Source organism: Battus philenor, unplaced genomic scaffold (assembly GCF_028537555.1).
Source record: "Battus philenor isolate CCGP_79_NKW_IND1 unplaced genomic scaffold, ilBatPhil1.0.hap1 SCAF_7, whole genome shotgun sequence".
In the NCBI taxonomy this organism is placed as follows: domain Eukaryota; kingdom Metazoa; phylum Arthropoda; class Insecta; order Lepidoptera; family Papilionidae; genus Battus; species Battus philenor.
This window is the reverse complement of record NW_027181737.1, coordinates 1093063-1117333: the sequence shown is the minus strand read 5'-3', so window position 1 is coordinate 1117333 and position 24271 is coordinate 1093063. Positions and strand designations below refer to the sequence as shown.

The 24271-nt window shown below is 32.7% G+C and overlaps 1 protein-coding gene across 2 annotated transcripts in view; it reads left to right on the top strand.

Moving 5' to 3' along the window:
• LOC137930948 (very long chain fatty acid elongase 7-like) overlaps positions 1 to 24271 on the top strand; it is a 55758-nt gene that overhangs the window by 18922 nt on the left and 12565 nt on the right. The window contains exons 1-2 of one of the 2 annotated variants that reach the window (XM_068774320.1): positions 15704 to 15804; positions 23037 to 23179. In XM_068774320.1, coding sequence (XP_068630421.1) covers positions 23119 to 23179 — 61 coding nt within the window. In that variant the 5' untranslated portion in view covers positions 15704 to 15804; positions 23037 to 23118. Of the gene's footprint in view, positions 1 to 15703; positions 15805 to 23036; positions 23180 to 24271 lie in introns of those variants that run through there. The other variant, XM_068774319.1, reaches the window with a different exon arrangement.

The following is a 24271-nucleotide window of genomic DNA, read 5'->3' as shown; positions in this document are numbered from 1 at the left end:
ACCTTTTAAGGTTTCATGTTACGACATATCATCGTGATCATTATATTATATTTATCTTATTGGTTATAAATTAACTATTATTTATATTCAAGGTTCTACTAGCGTTTGTAATCGTGTTTAGGGCGGTTACGTAACTTGCGTTAATAACAACATAGTTCACGCGAAACATGTTTTTGATTTATCGAATACATTCTTTATCAGTTTCATCACTATTGTTAAATTAGTCAGTTATATCACTGCCAAGAAAAGTATGTGATGAGAAATATGCATGATCTTCGTTGATTCTTCCTCATTACTTATTAGGATAATTTTCTTTGGAGGAAAGTCGGGTGTTAACAGATTCTGAAGGCTTGAAATACAAGAGCGTATAAAGCGCTTAGCTTAAATCTAACTTATCTTAAGATAACTTATCTCGTGGACTGTTTTGGGCACTTCATCTCGGAGCATTATATCATTTATTTATTTATATACACTTTATTGTACACCAAACTATGAAAAGAAAAACCGAAAAGGAAATGAAACAAAACAACATAGGTAATAATATACAGGTACAAGAGGCGGTCTTATCGCTCGAGGCGATATGAAGGAAAGGATAGCTTGAGGTATTCCACACTATCATTTGTATTGAAACAGACTTAATTGAAAGTTATCTATGTTTTTTTGGGGTTTAGATTCACACCGCCGTCTTAGTTTCATTAATTGATTTCACGGGCTAGAGATTAAGACTAGAATTTTTTTTTGACTGGACTTTTACTGATGTCCAAATATCCTTTGCAGATTCCAAGGGTGTGTTTTTAAAGTAATATAGGCTTTTTGGGGTTCCTTCGCTACTTATTACTATTTTTCTGGAGGCTGCCGAGCTCTTAGGGCGCTTCGGTGAACTATGGAGTGACCAAGTGTAAGGACCCCACGTAAGGATTCCGGGTCGACTCCGAATGCCGGCTAGGCATGAAGATCTGCAAGGAGTTAATGGCCTCGCTAATAAAGGATGACGAAAAGAGACCAATATTGACACCTCGAACTTTGCAGGAAAATTGCAGAAAAATCAATCAGTAGAAATAAAAGTTAAAAATAAGTGTAAACAATGAAATAGAAAATAAGGAAAAATTAAAATGAAAATTATATAGAACAAAATGTTTAAAATAAATTAAAGAAATATAAAACTGAGGAATGAATGATATCGAATGAAAGAGAAAAACAGAAAAATGTGGAAAGAGAGATTTTAAAAAGAAGAAACTATTAAATTAAATAAAACGACCCTGTCCTTCCCAAAGATAGGGATACGAGAGGCCCAAATGGGGGGGAGGCGTTAAAAAAGGACCCCACGGGAGGACCTCGGCTTGCGCTGTCGTTTGTCGAAAATTTACGCTTAGCATTTTGACTCTCGGCTTGGCCAGTTGCTATTACTTGTCTCACAGTCGATTACTTTAACAAAGCTCTACAAAAAAAAAAATTACTGTACATTGGTAAATCTTTTTTTTTTTTCATTTTCATATTTAATGTTCATATCTACACTATAGTGAATTTTAGAAATTTGTCAAGTAAGTCAAATGTAAAACTTATTAAAAAAAACTATTTCGAGTAATAAATGTAGGTAATAGTTTTTTTTAATGAGATCTGCAAAATTAACGTGAGGTGTCATTACAGCAACCCGTCGCAGGTGACTGAGTAAACACTTGCGATTTGAAATACTGAGAGTCGCTCGTATAAGTGGGGCATTGGGTTGAGAGAAATGCCTACGTCAATAAGCCCGCGTCTACACTGAATACATTATTTGATTGTTTATACATACCTTTTAAAATCTTATGTAATGGCGTAGTTTTTTCCTTTAACACGTTCACTGCGGCTTGAGGTCGATTCAGCCTCATGGTAGACTTTGCACTGGTGCGGCGCGTAAAACTCGTGTTTTCTCTCTAGTGCGGCGGCTGTTTACACTCAACCGTATGAGGTATGACAAAGACAAATATAGCTTTCTTTATGTCTGCGAAGCATTGACTCAATATTGTAAAAAAAATATTGATGAACATGAGCCAGAAAAGGCCTCAACCGCACTACTACGAAGTTCAGCTTGAGGCTGATTCGACCTCAGCCGCACCAGCTGAAAGTTCTTCAAAATTGGGCCCGCAGTGAACGTGTTAAGCGGAGATTGCCTAAAATTTTGGGACTTGCGAACTAAATGCTACTCTGAAGAATTATTTTTCGCTCTTTAAAAATGCATCTTTATTTCCTTTTCATTTTGACGTCATTATATTTAAAAAATATATTACTCCGAAACAACTTCACCGCTGTACTGAAAGAAGTTAGTACAGAAGGTGAGTACACCACATACCCTTTTTTTAATGGCCCCCGCTATTGAGAGCCTCTCGTACCCCCTATCTTGTTTGGGACAAGGACTAGTTAACATTTATTTAATTTTTTCACAGACGCTTTTATTTTCTTTCTCTCCTTTCATACGTCATATTATCTTTCATCTGTTTCATTCTTTCCACAATTCTACTGTCTTTCCCTTTCGCTCTGTATCGCCTTTCGTTCATTCCTCATTACTTTTTACATTTTCTTATATTTTATTATTATTCTTTATCACATTTTTTTTTAATTTTATTACTTTATTTTGCGTTATCTCTTAATCTTAATTGTTTACACATTTATAGTTTTTTATTTTTATCTATGGCTTTATCTATGATTTTTCTACAGAGTAGAATGAACTCTTTTTTTGTTTGTTCTTCGCTTATCAAGGAGGCTATTACACCACTTACCTTATAATATATACTGTAATAGATACAGGGGCGGATTAACCTATAGTGCAGGATGTGCAATGCACACAGACGCCGCCGTCTCAGGCGCGCTCCCTGAGGCAGCTAAGAGCATCGCAAAGTTCACAGTTCTAGCCGGGAGGGAGAGGGGGTACAGGCCTAGGGGGCGCCAGGGTCTCGAGCTAGAGCTGCCCCTGAATATATATACCGTCTTTTTTTAATCTTTTCATAAATATGTATTTTTTTTTTGTTTTATATGGTCCCCGCTATTGGGAACCTCTTGTACCCCTATCTCGTGTAGGACAGGGACTTTTTATTTCTAAAGATTTATTCATATATTTTTTTATTGTTATCATTCTCCTCTTTCATGTATCATATCTGTCGTACTGTTACTTTTGTTCTACAATTTTCTCAGTCTTTCTCTTTCATTCCATTAGCCATACATCCATCCTCAACCACTACATTCTAGGTTTCCTTACTATATTATTTTTCAACATTACATTTATTGTTCAAACATTTAACACATATTTTCTTTATAATTATCATATTATATTATACTGTTAATTGCACTATTTTTGGTACTACTTTATTTATTTTATTTCTATATAATACATATGTATTTAAATGTTTGAAAAATGTTCAAATTTACAAAAATGCCCCGGATTACCAAAGAGTTTGTACACTTAAACACTACGTCATGGACATTCTTTCCATAACATCGTCTGTGTTTCACGCCACGTTATAAATAGTCGTGTGTAAACACACCTTTACACACATGTCAAATTCTGTATATATGTACAGTTCATATTATTTTGCATACGCAAATGCTGTTTGGACTATGCAATACCACAGTTCAAAAGTCTATTACAATACGTTTACACTAATCGCTACCGTAACGCTTAAGAAATAAAGACTCGTTTAGCATATTTACAATGCGCTTACGGTTGCAATGCAATTACATGCTTAGTCAGATGTATATTACATTTAACGAATTTATGCTGAATTTATTATTACCGCAATAATTAATTAAAATGTTGCATAAACATATTTATTTATTGTTTTAATTATTACTCATACTAAAATGTATTTGCTAGTTATACATATATATATATATATATATATATATATATATATATATATATATATATATATATATATATATATATATATATATATATATATTTATATATATTTATATATATATGTGTAATATATATACATCTAATATATAAAATTCTCGTGTCACGGTGTTCGAAATTGAACTCCTCCGAAACGGCTTGACCGATTTTTACCAAATTTTACATGCGTATTCAGTATGTCTGAGAATCGGCTACTATCTATTTTTCATACCCCTAAGTGATAAGGGTGGTCCACCTCTAAATTATTTTGTTTATTTTTTAGAAATTTTTTTTGGTTTTTATTTTATTATGATACAGCATACAAAAATAAATACAAACCTAAATTTTCACCCCTCTACGATCAACCCTTATCTTACATTTGTTAATTAAAAACTTTAATTTTTTTTGCAAAACAACGTTTGCGGGATCAGCTAGTACATATATATATATATATAACCTAAGGTCAGAAAGGCAGATAATTGATATATATGTTGATTTTTGATTTTACGAATTTCTTCCCACAAGAGAGGTTGAGTGGTTGTATGTTAAGTCCGCGAAGCGGGTGGAGGAAACCTAATACTGTTTATTTATTATGTTAATATTCGTATAGTTCTCTTTTTTTCTCTTATCAACCAATAAAGGCACACTATAAGACATTGGCTTCCCTCGATGATATCTATGAAGGGATTTACCATAATCGACACGTTTGTTAGATGAGTCATCATGATCATGTGAAATTTTAAAACATATGAGTAGTGTAAATCCTATATAATTAAAGCACAAAGTGTGAATTATATACGATCGCGTCTCTGAAATCGAACCTGTGATATACGATTGCAATTCTCAGCCTTCTACCACTAAGTTACCACTATATATATAGCAGTTCTCTATTGAACCAAATTTCCAATTTTATGTGTATTGACTAACGTTTAACTTATATAAACCATATAGTTAAGTTACTTAAAGTATAACCGGTTTTGGTTCAACTTCTCCGTCTCCTACGACTCACTGACCGACATATTGATACGAAAAAATTTTCAACATTTCGCTAAATTTAAATGTAAAACATTAAAATATTATGTACAAAACATTCGACGACTCTTCACCGAAATATATTAAAGAAATATCTTTAATTTTTGTACAAATATAAACGGTCTATTTGGTTATAATAAATAATAATAATAAATAAATATATTGTTTTTATTTCAGAAAGTATCCCATATTGATGATACAATTGTGATCCATATTAATATTTAAAGTATTATCATAATTATAATTATAATTAAAATAGGTCTAGGTCTAGTTAAAGTTATAAATGTGAAAGTTTTAAATAAGTAAGTTTGACAGCAAAAAGCTTATATTTTATTGCAATAACTTCATATAAAGTGATCACATACATTTATTTTTTCTATTGGAATGCGATAAACGCAAATACGGTAAACGATAATTAAATTTAATATGTAATATTTCGGATTCTGAAAAAAGGTTTTTTACTTTATTAACATTAAGTTAATTATTACTTCTGAAATTTGATTTTTTAATAAGTTGTATGAAGCAAATTATTCAAAATACGAATATTTTCATGACAAGAATTCTTGGCAGTGATGTCGCTTGATTTAGATTTGTTTCAGGCTATATCTAATAGTGTATATGTATAAATCTGTGTTAAACTCAATAAGATGTGTTGTTGTGGAGTTTCTTCCTGCTTCTTCTCCACAACTATAACACCTTGCGAAGCAGAGTAGAGTCAAAAAAATTGATTTGATAAAAAGTTGACGATCAATGTTTCTGTTAAAAGTTCCAAATTTGAACACACGTATTTTTATTGTTTTGTACATTGACAACAAATGTGCTATGCATTCATATCTTTTAGACCTATAACAAATCACTCTGTATATTATATTTCTACAGTTGTATTGACTAAAAAACGATATCTGTGATATGTCTGTAAATGATTTGTAAGATCTAATTGAGGTTAAATCGTAAAGAGCTGGAGTAAAGATAATAAGTAGGCAGGTGAGGTGTGTTAGAAGAATATAGAGAAAAATGTATTTAGTTGACGCAGAGAACGGCGCTATCAGATAGGCAACCATTTTAGATGGAAAAGTTAGAATGTTGAAGAGCATGAAAACGAATCAAATTCTATTATTCAGAAGGCAGAAGTGTTAATATAGGTTGGGAATCAGTTAATTTTACTATTGTATTAAGAACGTCTGTGTGTTTGTGCATTAAAAAAACCAGTTGAGTTCCTATTTCTATTTATTTGAAACAATCAACAGAGAATACAACATAACGGATACCAGACAGATATATGATAAAATAATAATATTTAAGTTTATATTTTCTTTCTAGGCATGTCATTGTTGTTTTTAATATACTGTGCAAAATTGTAATCAATTAAAATAAAGTTTAGTGGGAAATGAAGTGAATAAATTGACATGTCATAAAAGAACCCGGAGAGGTGAGAGTAGAACTTGAATTTAAATCTTTCGAAATTCTCTTTTTTCTTCTCTTCAGGCGATAGACGCCCATTGCAATGTAAAGGTTTCTTTGTTTTTTTTTGGGTTATTTGTTGGTTTTCCCGCATTCAGCGACTTCTCGTGGCCTACCTGATGGGGAGCCTACCCCCAAGCTCCGCCCTCTGCTACTTCAAACGATCAATTTTAAGAGCTGTCGGTGATCTTGTTTCTTCTACGGTTCTTCCCATTCTTAATTCAATTGTGAAACTTCTTGCATAGCTTCATTGCTCTCTGGGTGATCGTGAGCCTTCTTATGAGAACCACATCTCAGACACTTTGGTTAAAAACCTTCGTTTTTAAATATTGCGATGTTTTGGACGAGAATAGGTTTGGGAGCTCGCATGTTCATCATGATCGCTGTCCATCCGAGTTGGGTTCGGCAAGTGATCTCTTTATTAAGGTTGAACTTTCCAAGCTGAACTATTCGTCCCAGGCATATATAGTAGGTGTAACAATAATCGCCACGCTTGGCAAGCGGGTTGGCAATCGCAGGAAGTACATGCGTATATGTAAATATTTTAGCAATCGACTTAAAAAGTTTGAGGATTACAGGGCCGCGTCTCTTGCGTGCGGCTTCAGTTTGTCGATTTCGCCAGTGCTGATGTATTTGGGTCATTGACGTAGGAAAGAGGACGTGGGTTACGAATGTTTGCACCGTGGACTCGTGCGGTGGTGGTTAGGTAACCGCAAGGTGGGCCGCTTAACGAAATCTTGTGAGCTTAACCGCAAAGGAAAACTAAATTTTACATAAGCACACAAACATATCCAATACAAATTCTAAATCTTTTTAGAACTGGCCAATTTAAAAAAATATATTTTAAAATTCGAATATGGAACTCGAACTCTACATTAATCACGTACATCAATTGATAATTTAATGTAACGGAACTTTAAAAATGAAGATAGAATTGTTTGGACTTGACGTTTTTCGTTGCAATTACAGCCACGATATCAGCATCCCGTTTCCTTAATTGAGTATTTTTTATTAATATTCTTTAATAAAAAATAAAAAAGTACAAGCTGTCTTATCACACGAGGCAATCTCTTACAGACAACCGTAATATAAAGATAATAGTAGTATATATAATGGGAAGTTAACATGTACAAAACATGAGAAAACATACATACATATGTATATAATATATACGTAAAATAAATAAGGTATAATACGTATATTAAATATAATACAATAGTAAATAAAAGTATAAAACTTATTGGATCGCAATTGCCTCAGAAAGAATAAAAAAACAGAAAAAGAAAACGAAATGAAATAGCAGATAAATAATCAAAGGTATTAAATAGTTTTTAAACATTTTCTTTAAAATAAATAGTGAGTTAGCAAGTCTTAACTGGTATAAATAAATTTTGTTTCAACACTCGATCCTGTGTCAGATGCAACGCAACCATAAACTCCTGCCTTCACGAACCCGACTGCGGTTGGTCTTTTTAACAAACATTTATTTACATTAGGCGTTACGGATACTTCTTTGTCCAGAGCGTGCCTGGAAGAGAACGAGACTGCTGTTCACGTATTCATTCGGTGTACGGATGTAGCACTATAGAGGGATGTCCATATCGAATCGCCGGCAATATCAAGAATGATGAGATTCGACCAGAGTTTCTTAGGCTACGTAGAAATAAATACATTTAAAAAACTTTTAAGTTACACGGTTTTTTGATACCCTTATTGTGGTGGTTGTGAAAAAATATGTACCTAGTCCGCCATATTGGAACGACGTCCATCTTGAATTTTAAATTTTGACATAATCATCGTGTTTTACTAGTGTAGCCCTTTCATTTGATACCCATATTGAGGGGGTTAAGGAAAAATACGTAATCCGCCATTTTGTATCGGCGGCCATTTTAGATTTATAATATTATTTAATTTAATATATTTTATTGTCATCTAAATTAAATGTGTGTACCAAATTTCAGATCAATCTGACAACGGGAAGGTGCTCAAATTTCAATTTCTAATTTTGACCCAAATAAACAAATTCCGTACGGGTCGAACTAAATAAAACCGTTTAAAATTGTGATAAATATAATAAAAAGAAATAAAAGTCAATAATATGAAAAACGTAAATAAAATAAAACGAATGTAAGCAACATAATAAGTACATAAATAAATTATGTAATAAAAATTGTCAAAAACTGAGAAACGAGGTGATGGATGAAAAGCATCGGAAAAGAGGGAAAGTGTAATGAAAAGGTAAGATAGTTGAAATGTTGAATGTAAGGAGATAATGAAAGATCTTAATATGAGTGGAAATAGAGCTTAAAAATAAAAATATAAGTGAAAGAATTATAAAAAAAAAGTTCCTAATTTGTAAGTTAGAGGTACAAGAAATCTCTAACAACGGGGTCTATATAAAAAAAACCAGCATACATTGTTGTATGTTATATGTGGCAATACATGAGTAAACTCGTCACTTTCTATTACTATCTTTAAAAATATGTAAAACTAATACTTGAATATTTATAAATGTTAAACGGCGTAACGGTTTTCTTCTGTATTTTAATAAAATCTAAAGATTGACCCTCTAGGTGCATGTTATCTAATATGGTGAATATTTTATACATGAATAAAATTATTGACGAAATATCTTAGTTTACACTGCTAACATCAATCTAAATTTAATGCTTTTAAATGTATAATATTTTGTAAGTGAAAAATAAATACTTTTCACTCCCTACAACTCTATAATAATTAAGATATATAAAAGATATCAACGCATGTATTAATTATATAGGATTGCCACTGCATATCAAAAAGACTCTGTGTTTGGCACTAATCGATGTAACATAACTGCTAAAGATGCGCCGTGGAGGGGTGAAACACGTGTTTAGTGATTTGGCGCATGACGCATTTATCAGCGGGCTGGCGGGCGGTGCACTTTGTTGCACGACTACCGCTGCATGTGCGGAAGTGGCTAAGTATTGGTCCTTTTCTTACTTAGTATGGACTTCCGCAAGGTAACGCCTGATTCCATTAAATATCAAAAAGTTACCAGAGGATGGGCAGCAGCCTCCTTTGAGTACCATAATGTGTTGTGATCACCAACCTGCTTCAAAGGTGTGTTAATCATGGTACATCCCCCAATTGATATCTTTGGCAGAGAACTATGGCTTGTATTGAACGTCTGTGGACTGAAATGTCGATTATATTAACAGTTTATGGTAAATGACGCGTGGCGATTATGGTATATATAAGACCACGAGTCATTAGATGCGGCGTAGGTTTGCACTCTACCAGATGGACCGAAGAAATAGTTAAATATTTAATGGAATCAGGCGTTACCTTGCGGAAGTCCATCCTAAGTAAGAAAAGGACCAATATTTAGCCAATTCCGCACATGCAGTGATAGACGTGTACCGCCACCGCCAAATCACTCAACACGTGTTTCACTCCTCCACGGGGCATCTTCAGGAGTTATGTTACACCGATTAGTGCCGTGTCACTTTGTATTTGGCATGACATGTGAGTAATTTGGCGGTGGCGGTTGTGTGATTCGCATTGTTTGCCGCATACGCATTTATCAGCGGGCGGTGCACTTTGTTGCACGACTACCACTGCATGAAGTGGCTAAATATTGGTCCTTTTCTTACTTGAAATAGTTAAAGTTGCGGGATGTCGCTCTATACGGGCAGCTTAGGATCGGTAATCACGACATTTTTCTTTATTTCAATATTTACCTACTTCACTTACTTGCCTTATGGCCCTGCTCGAATACACAGGGTATTACTCTTGAAATTTCCTCTATTAAGGTTGTCGGAAGAATCTAGATCTAGGTCACTACAAATAGATACTATTGGATATCTACGGGGCAGAATAGGCTTTCCGCGACTGAAATAATAATGTATAAGAATAATAATGATTTCAAGTAGATGTAAAAGAACTACGGATATATTTTACTACCGTCAATTTAACCGCGTCAATTTTATATTTCAGTACGGGGTATAGCTAGACCTCTCTACCCTTCGTACATAGTTTAAAAATTTTAATCGTTCATTAAATAAAATCAAAATGTTTGTTAGCATGATGTACAAGACCAAAGTCAAATTATACAAAAATACGCTAACTTAAAACGCCTTAATTACAACGTAGACTTCACAGTGCTCGCTTCCGGTGCAAATTACCGTCGTGATTGTCGGGGAAGCCCCGGTACTTGTATTACTTAATAAACTTAAATGCAGTAAGTTAAATCAAGCTATCCTTGATCTAAGTGAATTAAATATCTGTGATAAACGATGGCCTATGGAGCTGGAAGGTTCTAGAGAAATAATGTAAACAGAGTTGTAAAATAGAGAAATAAGAAGGCGATGTATGAATGAACGTGAACGAAAGAGTTAGATAGAATGAATTGTGTAAAGAAAGAATGGAACGATAGATTATGTGAAGAATGATAGTAGAGAATGAAAAATCAAAAGGACAGTGAAAAAAAATTAATAAAACAAAAAACGACCCCGTCCTTCCAAAGATAGGGGAACGAAAGGATCCCAATAGTGAGGACTACTTTAAAAAAAAAATACGCGGCGTGGGTGATTCCCTTCTGACAAATTCACAGACCCTCAACTAGCCATGTAGAGCGATTCATTTAATTTCAAACAATATATATATATATATATAAATATTTCTTTATATTTATATATATTTATATATATTTATATATATATATATAAAAGTGAATACTTAGAACATTAAGCATTGCGGTAGACCAATAGTTCCTGGTTCTTCCGAAAGGTTTTGGAGTGGTGACCACGAGCAGGTAGACGAGGCGTGGGTAGACCCCCTTACTAGGTAGACCGGACGACATAGTTAAAGTTACGAGAAGTCGCTGGATGAAGACAGCGCAGGACCGGTCATGGTGGCGAACTTTGGAGGAGGCATATGCCAGGGAGCATCCATCTGCTGAAGAGTGGAAGGAGAAGATATCTCTATGTTCTTTTCAAAATCATATTGAATTCTAAAATCTTTTACTGTTAAGAATCGGTCAAATATATCTTTTTTCATACGATAATTCGAAGAAATCACGTAGGGTTTAGGCAAATATAAATTGTTCAATACAGTATTTAATGGAATCAGGCGTTACCTTGCGGAAGTCCATCCTAAGTAAGAAAAGGACCAATATTTAGCCACTTCCGCACATGCAGTGGTAGTCGTGCAACAAAGTGCACCGCCCGCCAGCCCACTGATAAATGGCAGTGGCAGTTGTGTTATTCGCATTGTTTACCGCATATACCACTACATGTGCGGAAGTGGCTAAATATTGGTCCTTTTCTTACTTGTTCAATACAGTACATTGATTTCAAGTTTTAATAATAAGTTTAACACTGATATAACAATATTGTAATGTCAATTTCTTTTTAACGTAACATCTAGTCTTCCATTTTTCATTTCTCATGAATAAAGCTCATTCTGAATTCAAAAAAAATTGGATGGAGGCCATTTATAATAGATTCTGTTGGAAAACTATGAGGAAGACCTGTATCCAACAGAGGGCGTCTTTCACCTGAAATTATGTTGACGACATAAACTGAATTCCTTAGTATGTGTCTGAAAATAAGCAGTAATAGCTTAGCGGTGAAGAATTGAGTCTAAATGAAGTGGTGTCTTAGGTACGATTAATTTATTATATGTCTCTGTGTTTGGCACTAATTGGTGTAACATAACTCCTGAAGATTCCCCGTGGAGGGGTGAAACACGTGTTGAGTAATTTGGCGGTAGCGGTTGTGTGATTCGCATTGTTTGCCGCATACGCATTTATCAGCGGGCTGGCAGGCGGTGCACTTTGTTGCACGACTGCCACTGCATGTGCGGAAGTGGCTAAATATTGGTCCTTTTCTTACTTAGGATGGAGTTCCGCAAGGTAACGCCTGATTCCATTAAATAATTTGTTATATTTATATTGTATGTCTTAGTTTCTCTGAAAATAGGTAACGTTTTAATGAACATACAATACATTTTCATTTACATATTGAGAAGCTAGTGTCACTGTTTATATTTATTTATATTTTTCTCTTAAAAACACACGTGATTTAAATTGTAAAATAACTTTAAACTTCTTAACAATACCTCTACGCTATATACAGGACTATTAATCTTTAATTTGTTAATGACTTCATAGAAGCATTTTGGGAATAATTTATTCGCTACAGGACGATTTTAATTCCTATTTTAAATAAATTAATATAAATACAAAGTTCCTTGGAGTTTCTTTCGCCTGTTTTTCTCGGATTTGTAACATTTCATAAGAAAAGATAGTAGACTCATCTTGAAGTAAAAAAATTGAGTTCGAATTTTGAATTATACGGTTGCATGGGTTAGTGAAATAGGTGGAAATAAGCAATCAGAAATTGAAAATCATTGTCGAACTTTCTGGAAGCGGAACCCTTAGTGGATTATAATTACGCACTCGCACGTTTTGCAAGAAACGTCAGACGGCGAGAGTAAGAAGGGATTTCTGAACGGATCTCTCGAGTGCGGTATTTAGGACAGTCAGCGAAGCGAGACGATGGCGAAATGGTCGCTACACGTCGGAACAAGCGAATACCATCTCTATTACCACCACATACGGTCTTCATAGACCGCAAAAAATCATGATTTTTGTAAATAATCACCAGGAAGCCAGAGCTCTATTATACGATTTTTGCATAACCTTTCAAGGTGCGACATAGTTCAAGTTACACTGGTTATTATTTGTATTAACTAAGATGTGAATGAAATGTTTACATTGCGATATATATGTATACACGTGACAAGTGGTATTGTAAATATTTCTTAATAATACGTTAAGGAGGGTAATGACCGCTCTGCTTTCGATTTCGGCGGAACACGAGGCGTGTTCACGGTCATCCGTCGAAAGAAAAAGTCCCTTTCTTTATACTTTTTAATGTGTTTCGTTTTTTATTAATAAACCAGTATTTAGTCTGTGAACTACTTGAAAGGATTCAACTTAGTTCTTTACTTAGTACTTAAGTTATAACATCGTATAAGCAGGCCAACTTAGTATCTCATGGAGAAGACTGCTTTCAGGAAACAGAAATAAAAAGATCCGTAGAATAAAACAACCAACAAATTCAAAGGTATTGGTAAAATTAGAACTGTTGGTTGAAGTGGCAATAGGTAAATTAACCATCTGAAGAACACAGACCAGCTACCGCAGCGAAGGCCTCCACTCACAAGGTAGACAGATGACTTTGTAAGTTAGAAGACGTTGAATGATGGCCGCTTCCAAGCGATCCTATTATAAGGCGAGGTCGCTCGTGGGGTGGCGAGTGATACGGTTGAAAGAAATAAAACTGTACAGAATAAGGTACTTAATAAACTCTGCACAAAATAAATTGTTAACTAATAATAAGAAATAGAAAAATAAATTTGTACTAAAGAATTAAGAAAGTAAAGTAAATGTGTAAAAAAAGATGAAATAAATGTAAGATAAAATTAAAGAATGAAAATAAATAAAATGTACCTAGTCACCTTAGAGTAAGAAGATGATGGAAGAAAGGCGAGGAAAGAAAGAAAGTATAAGAGAGCAAAACGAAAGATATTGTGACGCGTGAAAGAGAGTGATAAATAAAGAAAAGATTGAAAAAAAAAATTATGATAAAGTCCCTGATCCCAAAAAGTTAGGGGTACGAGAGGCCCCCAATGGCGGGGGCCATCAAAAAAAAATCATAAGGCGAGGCCTGTGTCCAGCTGTGGACGTACTAGTAGGCCGCTAAAGATGTCGTTTAAATTAAAGCCTTATGAAGCTTTCAGAAAACAAGGCCCCGTGTATCGAGGAGATATATATAGAGGAGGATATATACTTTGACTATACATTGTCCTTCAGAATAAAGACTACAGGATTACAATTTTTGTCACTAATACACATTTATTTTCTCAATAGAACAGTATCCTACTAAGTTTTTTTTTTAATATTTTCAAATTTAGAACACAAGACTTGTACCAAAGCGAGGATAAGTGATCATAATCTGCATCGCCTGTTTAGTGTACAATAGATGTACAATACCCGGCGATAAATATTGCACATCGACCTTTGGAAAGAGACAATCGGCTAATTTTGGCTTCGTAGAGAATTATCTCTGTCTCACACAACCTATGTTACGTTTTGTCAGATGTGCGACAGAGATAATGCTCTACGAATTGCCGATTGTCTCTTTCCAAAGGTCGACGTGCAATATTGTACTCTCATTTTTTACGAATTAGATTTTTAAAATCCTTATCGACTGAAATTTCATTTGGCCTTTGGTTTTTGTTTTACAAATCTGGAGTTTAAGCTTGCAATCGGCGCCCCAAAAAGTAAAAGGTACGGATAAGTTTTCCCTTCATAATTTATATTAAAAATAATCATTTGTACAACAAGACTCCACGAAAGATTCTAAGGTTCGATAAGACTCGCAGGAAATAAACAAAACTGCGATAAAATCATGTTGAATGCAATACAGGCAAATTAATTGTAAAACTAGATAAAATGTGATATATAAAATGTAATATATAAAAAGAAATATGAAAGAAGATTTGCAAACTAAGAAATATAGAACATGTGAAGGAGCAACAGAAAGGCATAAAAGATATTATGAAGGAAAGTAGGAGTTTGGAAATAAAAATTAAAAAAGCCTGAAAAACTAATTTATCTAAAATGTAACGTCATTGCCACTCTCTCTCTCTATATATATATATACATATATATATATATATATATATATATATATATATATATATATATGTGTGTGTGTGTGTGTGTGTGTGTATTATATTTCTTTTACTAGAACACAGGTTTACGTATTTTTATATATATTTTAAGTTAAACGTAAATAGCTAAGGAAGATTTTTTAAATATATAATATAATATATTAATGAATGCAACAACAAGTCACGAAGGTTAAACTGACAATGTCGTTTAATTATTTTAAAACTAATAATAATTGAATTTATTACAATATTCTTCGTCGTGTTAAGGAACAACTTTATTACATTTACAAATAGAAATAGTTTAAAATACGAATAAATTGGCTTTGTAAACATTGTCATATATAGAATTGTGGACAAATAAAATACAAGGAAATGTTATGTTACTTTAAAAACAGAGGCACGGAATCTTAATGTCTGCGCTACAAAGATTAAATAATTAAAAAATGTCGCCACAAATATTTTCATGTCTATCCTATGTTACCGCCGCGAATAATAAAAATGGCGTCTGAAACATGGCGTCGACTCCGGGATTGCCGAAAAGCAGTGCGGCGGGCGCACGCGCTCTGAAAACACGTGTTCAATGTGCTAGTAATAATGTTATCTTCACAATCTAACTATAAATGTAAAATCCAGATGTTATAACAGAGTATTAAACTATTTTATAAGTGTAATATGTCTTCCATTTTAGAATTATGTGTATAAAGGCGACGATTCATGTAAGTTATTATTTATTTAAAACATCAATGGCAGTTGCTTTTTATATATTGAGATGTCCCATATTTAGTATTGATTTTCGTACGTCTACTAAAAATTATTATTAGAGAATATATTTTAAATATTTTTTAATTGATTTACTTTATACATTATGCTTTAAATAATTTATACGTAAATAATATTACCAATAAACGTTTTTTTTATTAAATTCAATTTTAACTCTGTTTATGATTGTTATTACATTTTTATTCTTGATGAAATTTTAATTATAATTAATATATTTTTTTATAAATGATGTTATTTATATATTAATAAATTATTATATAACTTTAGAACGGCTGGTCCAATTTTTATATTTTTGGTTATTGGATTAAGATCTGGAATAAGTAAATAAATATTAAAAAAATATATTCATCTATTAGCTAAATTGATATTAAACAAACATAAGCCAGGACTTTCTTTTTATTGTTTAATTTTTTTTTTTATTTTTTAATTTTTAAGTAAACTTAATAATTTTTTGGTGATGATTTAAGTGTACTTAATAATTTTTTGTGATTTTGAGAACCTGAAATCTGTTTGACTTTCACGTCGAAAGAACTTCGTCGGCCAGTTCAGCTAATCTATACATATATACAAATAAATAAATTTGGAATGTTTGTTTGTAAATTTAAAATAAACGCTTTTTGCTACATGCGCGTGAATATATATACGGTACATATAGTAAAATGACTTTTTTATTTTTATCTGTGAGTGTTTTTTCCGGCTAATCTCTGAAATGGTTGGACCGATTTTGATTTAACTTATACTGATACTACCGATTTGATTCATACTGGCAAGTAGGTAATGTTATATAATAACCTAGGCTAAATTTATTTCAGAAAAGATCTTACATGTCAAAGAATATACTAAATAATATTTTTGTTAAATATCACGCGGCTGAGTTCGCGGGTATTGTGATATAGATATACACACACACACACACACACACATATATATATATATATATATATATTTTTTTTTTTTTTATTGTTAAAGCTTATAATAATGTTTCAACTTATTTATAAATTAGTAAAGATATTAGGTTAAAAGATTAAATTCGTCTTTTCAATATTACTCTGTTTCGCGTAGTGTTATAGTTGTGAAGAAGAAGCAGGAAGAAACTCTATAACATAACTTTTAATAAAGTTTAACACAGATTTATACATGTACATTTTATCAGACATAGCCTAGAAATGACGTCAAAATATTCAGGCAACATCACTGCCGAGTATTCTTATCATTTAAATATTTGCTTATTAAATAATAATCCTTTTTTTCCCTTCAATTTAATTTTAATATGCATTTTGAATTTTATTAATGGTAGTCCAATAACGCTCTGTGGAAAAAAGCTAATTCTGTTTTTTTTTTTAATAAATTAGACTTTTGCAGTCGAAACTTTGGTACAGCCATTTCACGGTGCCTTGTAAATATACTATGGACGTCCCATATACATTTTTTTATTTTTAAGAGGAACTAGACACTGGCAAATTTAACAGATAAACTATATTCTATTGAAATAGATTTTTAATTGCAATTTATTATAACCTGTCATCCATTTTTTTTTAATGAAAGTTGACAGTGCTTGCTTCCACAGATAAAAAAAAAACAATTTATGAAGCTATACACAAACAGAAGTCTTATTAGACTTACTTGAAATTTATGAAAAAAAAAATTATAGACTACTTTTTTAATGGTCAATTTGGTGCAGTTTCCTGACTTCCTTGCTAGATGACTCTGTTAGAGAAGTCAGAGTCCTGGAAGAAAAAATATAATGTTAGAGATGTAACTTATCTTGCGATCGCATCTTGAATCTCATCCGTGCAACACACACACGAGTTCGTGTGACGTGATATTGCTACCGCAATATTATAGTCATTGTTATACAGCCCAAGGATGTTGGTCGACGGATAACGATGACCTCATTCTTTAGCCCCTTACCCTCGTGGATGATGAGCATCATTCAACCTGTGAAACTGGAAGTTCATAGAGTAGAATTCAGACTAATTTATACTGTGATTAATAATGAAATATTATGTATAAATGTAAATATACCTTTTTTTTTTCGGGGAAATCCCGCATGGGAATTCTACAGGCTAAAATTCCGCGGTTTTCATCAAAGCCTTTTTTTTTAAACTAAAATACGCTTTCGCATACTTCCGTAATTATAAAGTATATGTGCCTAGCTTAGTTTAAGATATATTGTTGTTATACATATCTATATTTTAATATAGCATTATAGAGTGATAACCATAGTTGGTGCAAGCAAGTTGAAAGTTACTTTGTTATTCAGAAAACTACGCGGCAAAACATGGTTAAGTTTAATTTGCAGATTGACAGTCAATTTTAATGTTAATTAATTTTTTTAGAACCACATAGGTGATTCTAATAATTCTCCGTACATCCAAAGTCAATTACAAGCGAAGGATATTGAAAATAAGTATCACAGGACAAAGGTCAAATTAGAAAGGTGGTGAAAGTTCGTCATGGTCTAATGCTATATAACTTTAATACAATTATCATTCCGTTATATTGTTCCGGTGTACAAAGATCATATTACTGGTTACTAGGTATATTTATGACATTTAAAACGATTTATCCATCATCATCAATCTAGAACTGATCACTTTAAACAGGTGATTGATTGTTGAAAAATCTTTTACTTTTATTTGCGATGTATAATATATTTCAGAGTTCCCCAAACTTTTGTGTCGTGGACCCCTTGCCATGTTTTTCCGTGTTGGTTAGACCCCCTACTTACCTGATATTGATTTCCTGTAAATTTATTTGTTTGTCCCACATTCGTATTTATAGAGTGACGAATTAAAGTCAGTGCAAGGTAGCGAAGCTCTGAGACTGCGACTCTCAGGTTTTTACAAGTTCAAAATGTATTGCGACCACAAAGCGAATACCAACATCCTACAACTATCACAATTTTATAAACATAGATAATATTTTTTTTACTTCATAGGTACTTTTATAAATAATATAAATATTTTGATATTATAAGATAGTATGATGTAAGTAAATAGGTACTATCAGTGTATGTGTTGAGATCCACTATCGTGGACCCCCAAAATTTTTTTTGCTGACGTAGATCCCTTGCAGGTTGTCATAGACCCCTAAGGGTCGATATAGACCACTTTGGGAATCACTGATATATTTCCACCTATGTAGTGATTCATCACGATATTTCTAGAACTGTGAAGATTATAGACTTGAAATTTGGTAGAAATATTCCTTTAAACAAGTATAGGTAGGCTAAGAATTTTTCATACCACAACACCTGTTTTAAGGTACCTAGTCTAACACTAAACGCGAACAGCGTGGGCGAACCGAGTTTGGATCCGGATCCATCCTTGGCTCGCCTGTGGTCCACCCTGTCTGAAGCATATACACAACATCAACATTACACAGCTCTACTCGGGTAGAGCGGTTTACTACGTGCGAACGTCATCGTACAACTGCATCTAGCTTTAGTTTTATTTTTAATTTCATGGAACCTTCCGTGAACTCAGTTCCGATGAAGCTGTAAAAGACTCCGGGGTGACAGCATCAACATCAATTAAGTATAAGTAAGTTAGAATTTAAGGAAATTTCTCACGCATTGGATTGAGAGAGCGTTACAGTTACAGAGAAAATATCCGATAATTTCTAAAAAAAAATATTTCATTTTATAGTACTACTAGCTGATCCCGCAAACGTTGTTTTGCAAAAAAAATTAAAGTTTTTAATTAACAAATGTAAGATAAGGGTTGATCGTACAGGGGTGAAAATTTAGGTTTGTATGTATTTTGGTATGTTGTATCATAATAAAATTAAAACCAAAAAAATTGTCTAAAAAATTAAAAATAAAATTTAGGGGTGGACCACCCTTATCACTTAGGGGTATGGAAAATAGATAGTAGCCGATTCTCAGACATACTGAATACGCATGTAAAATTTGGTAAAAATCGGTCAAGCCGTTTCAGAGGAGTTCAAGTTCGAACACCGTGACACGAGAATTTTATATATTAGATTATGTAGAGTGAAAAAAGATATGTTAATGTACTAAACTAGTTATTTAAATTGTCCACCCTTAGCTTTAATGCACGCTTTTAAACAGTCAGACCATTCGTTGGTATACGAATGGTTTCCATTAGAAACTTTGTCACTGCTGCTTCGAATGATGCCTCCAAAGATTTCTTCACCAACTCAATATTTAAGTGACGCTTAGAGCAGGCCATGTCCTTTAGCACTGACCACAATCTATAGTCCAAAGGGTTAAGTCCGACGACTAGCCGAAGGCCGATAATCAGCCTTTAAGTCTGGAACATTTAGCTTAAACCAAATTTGGATATCGTGCGCCTTATGACCCGAAAATGAATCATGTTTTATTGTCCACACTTCGTTTTTGAATATGGTTTTGTTGGCAGTACACTTTGGCTGATGTATCAAAAATTGGTTGGCTCCTTACTTTGTACAGTGCAATTATTGCAACCCTATTCTCTTTAGTGATCCCACTCCATTTTCAAAAAAAAAAATTAAACAAAGAACATTAAATAATGGCGGGAAAGTATCTATTTTTTAACGTAGAAGCTAGTGTTCGAAATTCAAATTAATGTTTCTTTTTAATGTATGTAAACAGCCAGTAACAGAATTTATGACTAGACTGGGTATTTGACATGAAATAAGTTTAATACATTTAGTACAATCTTAAACAAATTAATTTTGTTACATACTTGCATAGTTGTTTGTAATATTAAACGTTCCGGCAATTCCGTTTGTGATTGTAATAAAAAAAACTAAGTTTTTTTATCTGTGATACAAATCAAGGACTCAAAACAAGTTATGAAGGTTCAATTGCGACGTTTCTCTAAAGATGCTATTAAGTACATTCATTGTTCTACACTCCTTAACACGTATTTTAATTGAAGCATCTAATTATTTTTACAATCTAATAATTACGAGTACTCGCATTCAATTTATTTGTAACCTTTTTACTACTTATTTTGAACGAGTCTTAGTGTTTTTTTGTAGTGTGAGTGATTTTGTGAAATTATAAATGAATAACAAAGGTAAATTATATTTAAAATCATAGATATTGTTTATTAATAATTAAATATTAGGTAGACGATAGATGCACGCTAAAAGTATCTTGTTGAAAATCAATCTGGGATACTTATTTCCAGCTGTGAACATCTTACTGAATTGATGATTAATGTGATGTGTGATGATCTTATTTATCTTGTGTTATATTTGATCATCATATCAGCTGATAGACGCGTATTGCAAGGCACTGTCTACAACCAGCTCAACACTAGAACCTTTCTGCTCTAACTGCCATTTCAGACAAACAATTCTTCGAGCTATGTCGGTTATCTTAGTTCTTCTGCGGATTTTCCTCCTATATCGATTGTGTATGGTCAATATATATATATATATTGACCATACACTCTCGTTCGGAACAGCCGTCTTTATTTCTTGTCAATTTCACATATATACTGTGTACTCCACCAACTGTAGCTTCAGATTTCCATATATATACTATCTGATCCCTCAAACGTTGTTTTGCAAAAAAATATTTTTAATTTTCAATTTAAAAATAAGGGTTGATCGTAGAGGGGTGAAAATTTAGGGTTGTGTGTATTTTTGTATGTTGTATCATAAAAAAATAAAAACAAATAATTTCGTCAAAAAAATAAAAAAAAATTTTTAAGCGTGAACAACCCTTATCACTTAGGGGTATGAAAAATAGATAGTAGCCGATTCTCAGACCTACTAAATACGCATATAAAATTTGGTAAAAATCGATCAAGCCGTTTCAGAGGAGTTCAAGTACAATATATATATATATATATATATGTATTTATATATATATATATTTCGGTGTAATATTACTTGATATCTACATATATATATATATATAGATCTCAAGTACTATTACACTGTAAACTTCGAAGTTCGACAAAAGGCCAAGAAGACATTTTCTTTTTACGTCCTAGCAAAACGGCTTATTGTGTAAAAACGAGGTAAAAAACACAGGAAACGCAATACAAAACAAAACGCCATATATGTTTATACATATTTACAAGACTGACTAGTGCCCCAGAGGTATTTGCAGAGGTGACAGGCCGCAGGTTGTGCCTAGACTAAAAGGTTTATTTTAAAGCAAAGATCAAGGCTTTTCGGGGTTTTACCGGAGGCTGTCGAGCTCTCAGAGCTCGGTTAAGGCTCCATAGAGTGACCTCAACTTGAGCTGTCACTTATCTAAGTATCTTGTTATGAAAAATTTGTGTATAGACTCCTTGTCCAATTTACTGCTCTTTTGCAATGTAAAATATTATAATAAACAAAAATTAAACGAGTAAAAATATAAAGAGAATTAAAAGAAAATTAAAAGTTGTATTTTGGAATTGAATAAGGTAACGTAAAAGAACGTAGCGAATATAAGAAAGATAATGTAAAAGATAAAAGATGTAAATGAAAATAAAAAAGTCTGTGAAATATATTCTCATATATGCCGCCCAAAAACGGGGACAAAAAAATTACTATTCTTAGCTCTTCCCATGCACAATAATGCATGTATTAACGGTCGACATACAATAGTTCACTTTTGTAAATATATTTATTTAATAATCTAAATTTAATTAATGATAACTTTTTTACATATAATCAATACATTTATAACGATCCACTATTAACCCCTTACGGATTGTTAATGAATCTATAGAAATTCCGAAAAAAAAAAACAAAATCTTTTTATTTAAATAAAAAAGTATTTTCGCGAAACGCAAAAGTTTGATATTAAACGGTTTTATTTAGTTCGACCCGTACGGAATTTATTTGGATCAAAATTAGAAATTGAAATTTAAGCACCTTCCCGTTGTCAGATTGATCTGAAATTTGGTACACACATTTAATTTAGATGACAATACAATATAATAAAATCAATAACATTATAAATCTAAGATGGCCGCCGATACAAAATGGCGGATTACGTATTTTTCCTTAACTCCCTCAATATGGGTATGAAAGGGCTACACTACTAAAACACGATGATTATGTCAAAATTTAAAATTCAAGATGGACGCCGTTCCAATATGGCGGACTAGGTAAATATTTTTCCACAACCACCACAATATGGGTATCAAAAAACCGTTTAACTTAAAAGTTTTTTACATGTATTTATTTTATTAATACATTCATTTGTTTTCAGATAACATCGGAAGGTTTAGCAATGCGAGAGAGCTGATGATACAGCGGAAGTGAACGCTATACCGGAAACAAACACGGTTAAAATGGCATTATCAAACAATACCATTTCAAAAGCATACCATCGATTGTTTACAGACTTAGCCGGTAAGTTGACAACTTAAAAATTAAACTTGAAATAACATATACAGTTATATTTAACCCTTTGCACTCTGAGGTTATTTTCACATTTACTTACTCACATTTACAACTCGATAATGACATGTATATGTTTATCATGAAAAAATTGAGTAATATATTATTTAAAAGTATTTAATGGAATCAGGCGTTACCTCGCGGAAGTCCATCCTAAGTAAGAAAAGGACAGGTGGAGGGGTCCACGGGGCATCTTCAGGAGTTATGTTACACCGATTAGGGCCAAACACAGAGACTCTGTGAAACACGTGTTGAGTAATTTGGCGGTGGCGGTTGTGTGATTCGCATTGTTTGCCGCATACGCATTTATCAGCGGGCTGGCGGGCGGTGCAATTTGTTGCACGACTACCACTGCATGTGCGGAAGTGGCTAAATATTGGTCCTTTTCTTACTTATGTTATAAGTTATCTAGTCTGTTACCAATAAAAACAGTTTCCTGTATAAATTTTTCTAAATTTTATTTTACTTCATTTGAATACACACTATGAAAATTTTTATATTTCAATAAATTGTTCAATTCAGTGTTCATATCACAGATATACTTATCAGAATCACTTTGAAATTCTACATATTTAACCACTTTCTGTTTTTTCTTATCCATTGTTACAAAGACAAAAACAAATAGTAATAATATTGACCTGCTCACTTTTATATTCATCAACATCTGTACTTTATTACACCCAACCTAATTACCCAATAAGAAAAACTACAAAAAAGGACCTTTTTCGTTTCGTATCGCTCGTTTTATAGTTTTACTAGCTGATCCCGCAAACGTTGTTTTGCAAAAAAAATTGATATTTTAATTTACAAATAAAAAATAAGGGTTGATCGTAGAGGGGTGAATATTTATCGTTGTATGTATTCTTGTATGCTGTATCATAAAAAAATAAAAACAAAAAATTTCGTTAAAAAAATTAAAAAAAAATTTTAAGTGTGAACAACCTTTATCACTTAGGGGTATAGAAAATAGATAGTAGCCGATTCTCAGACATACTGAATACGCATGTAAAATTTGGTAAAAATCGGTCAAGCCGTTTCGGAGGA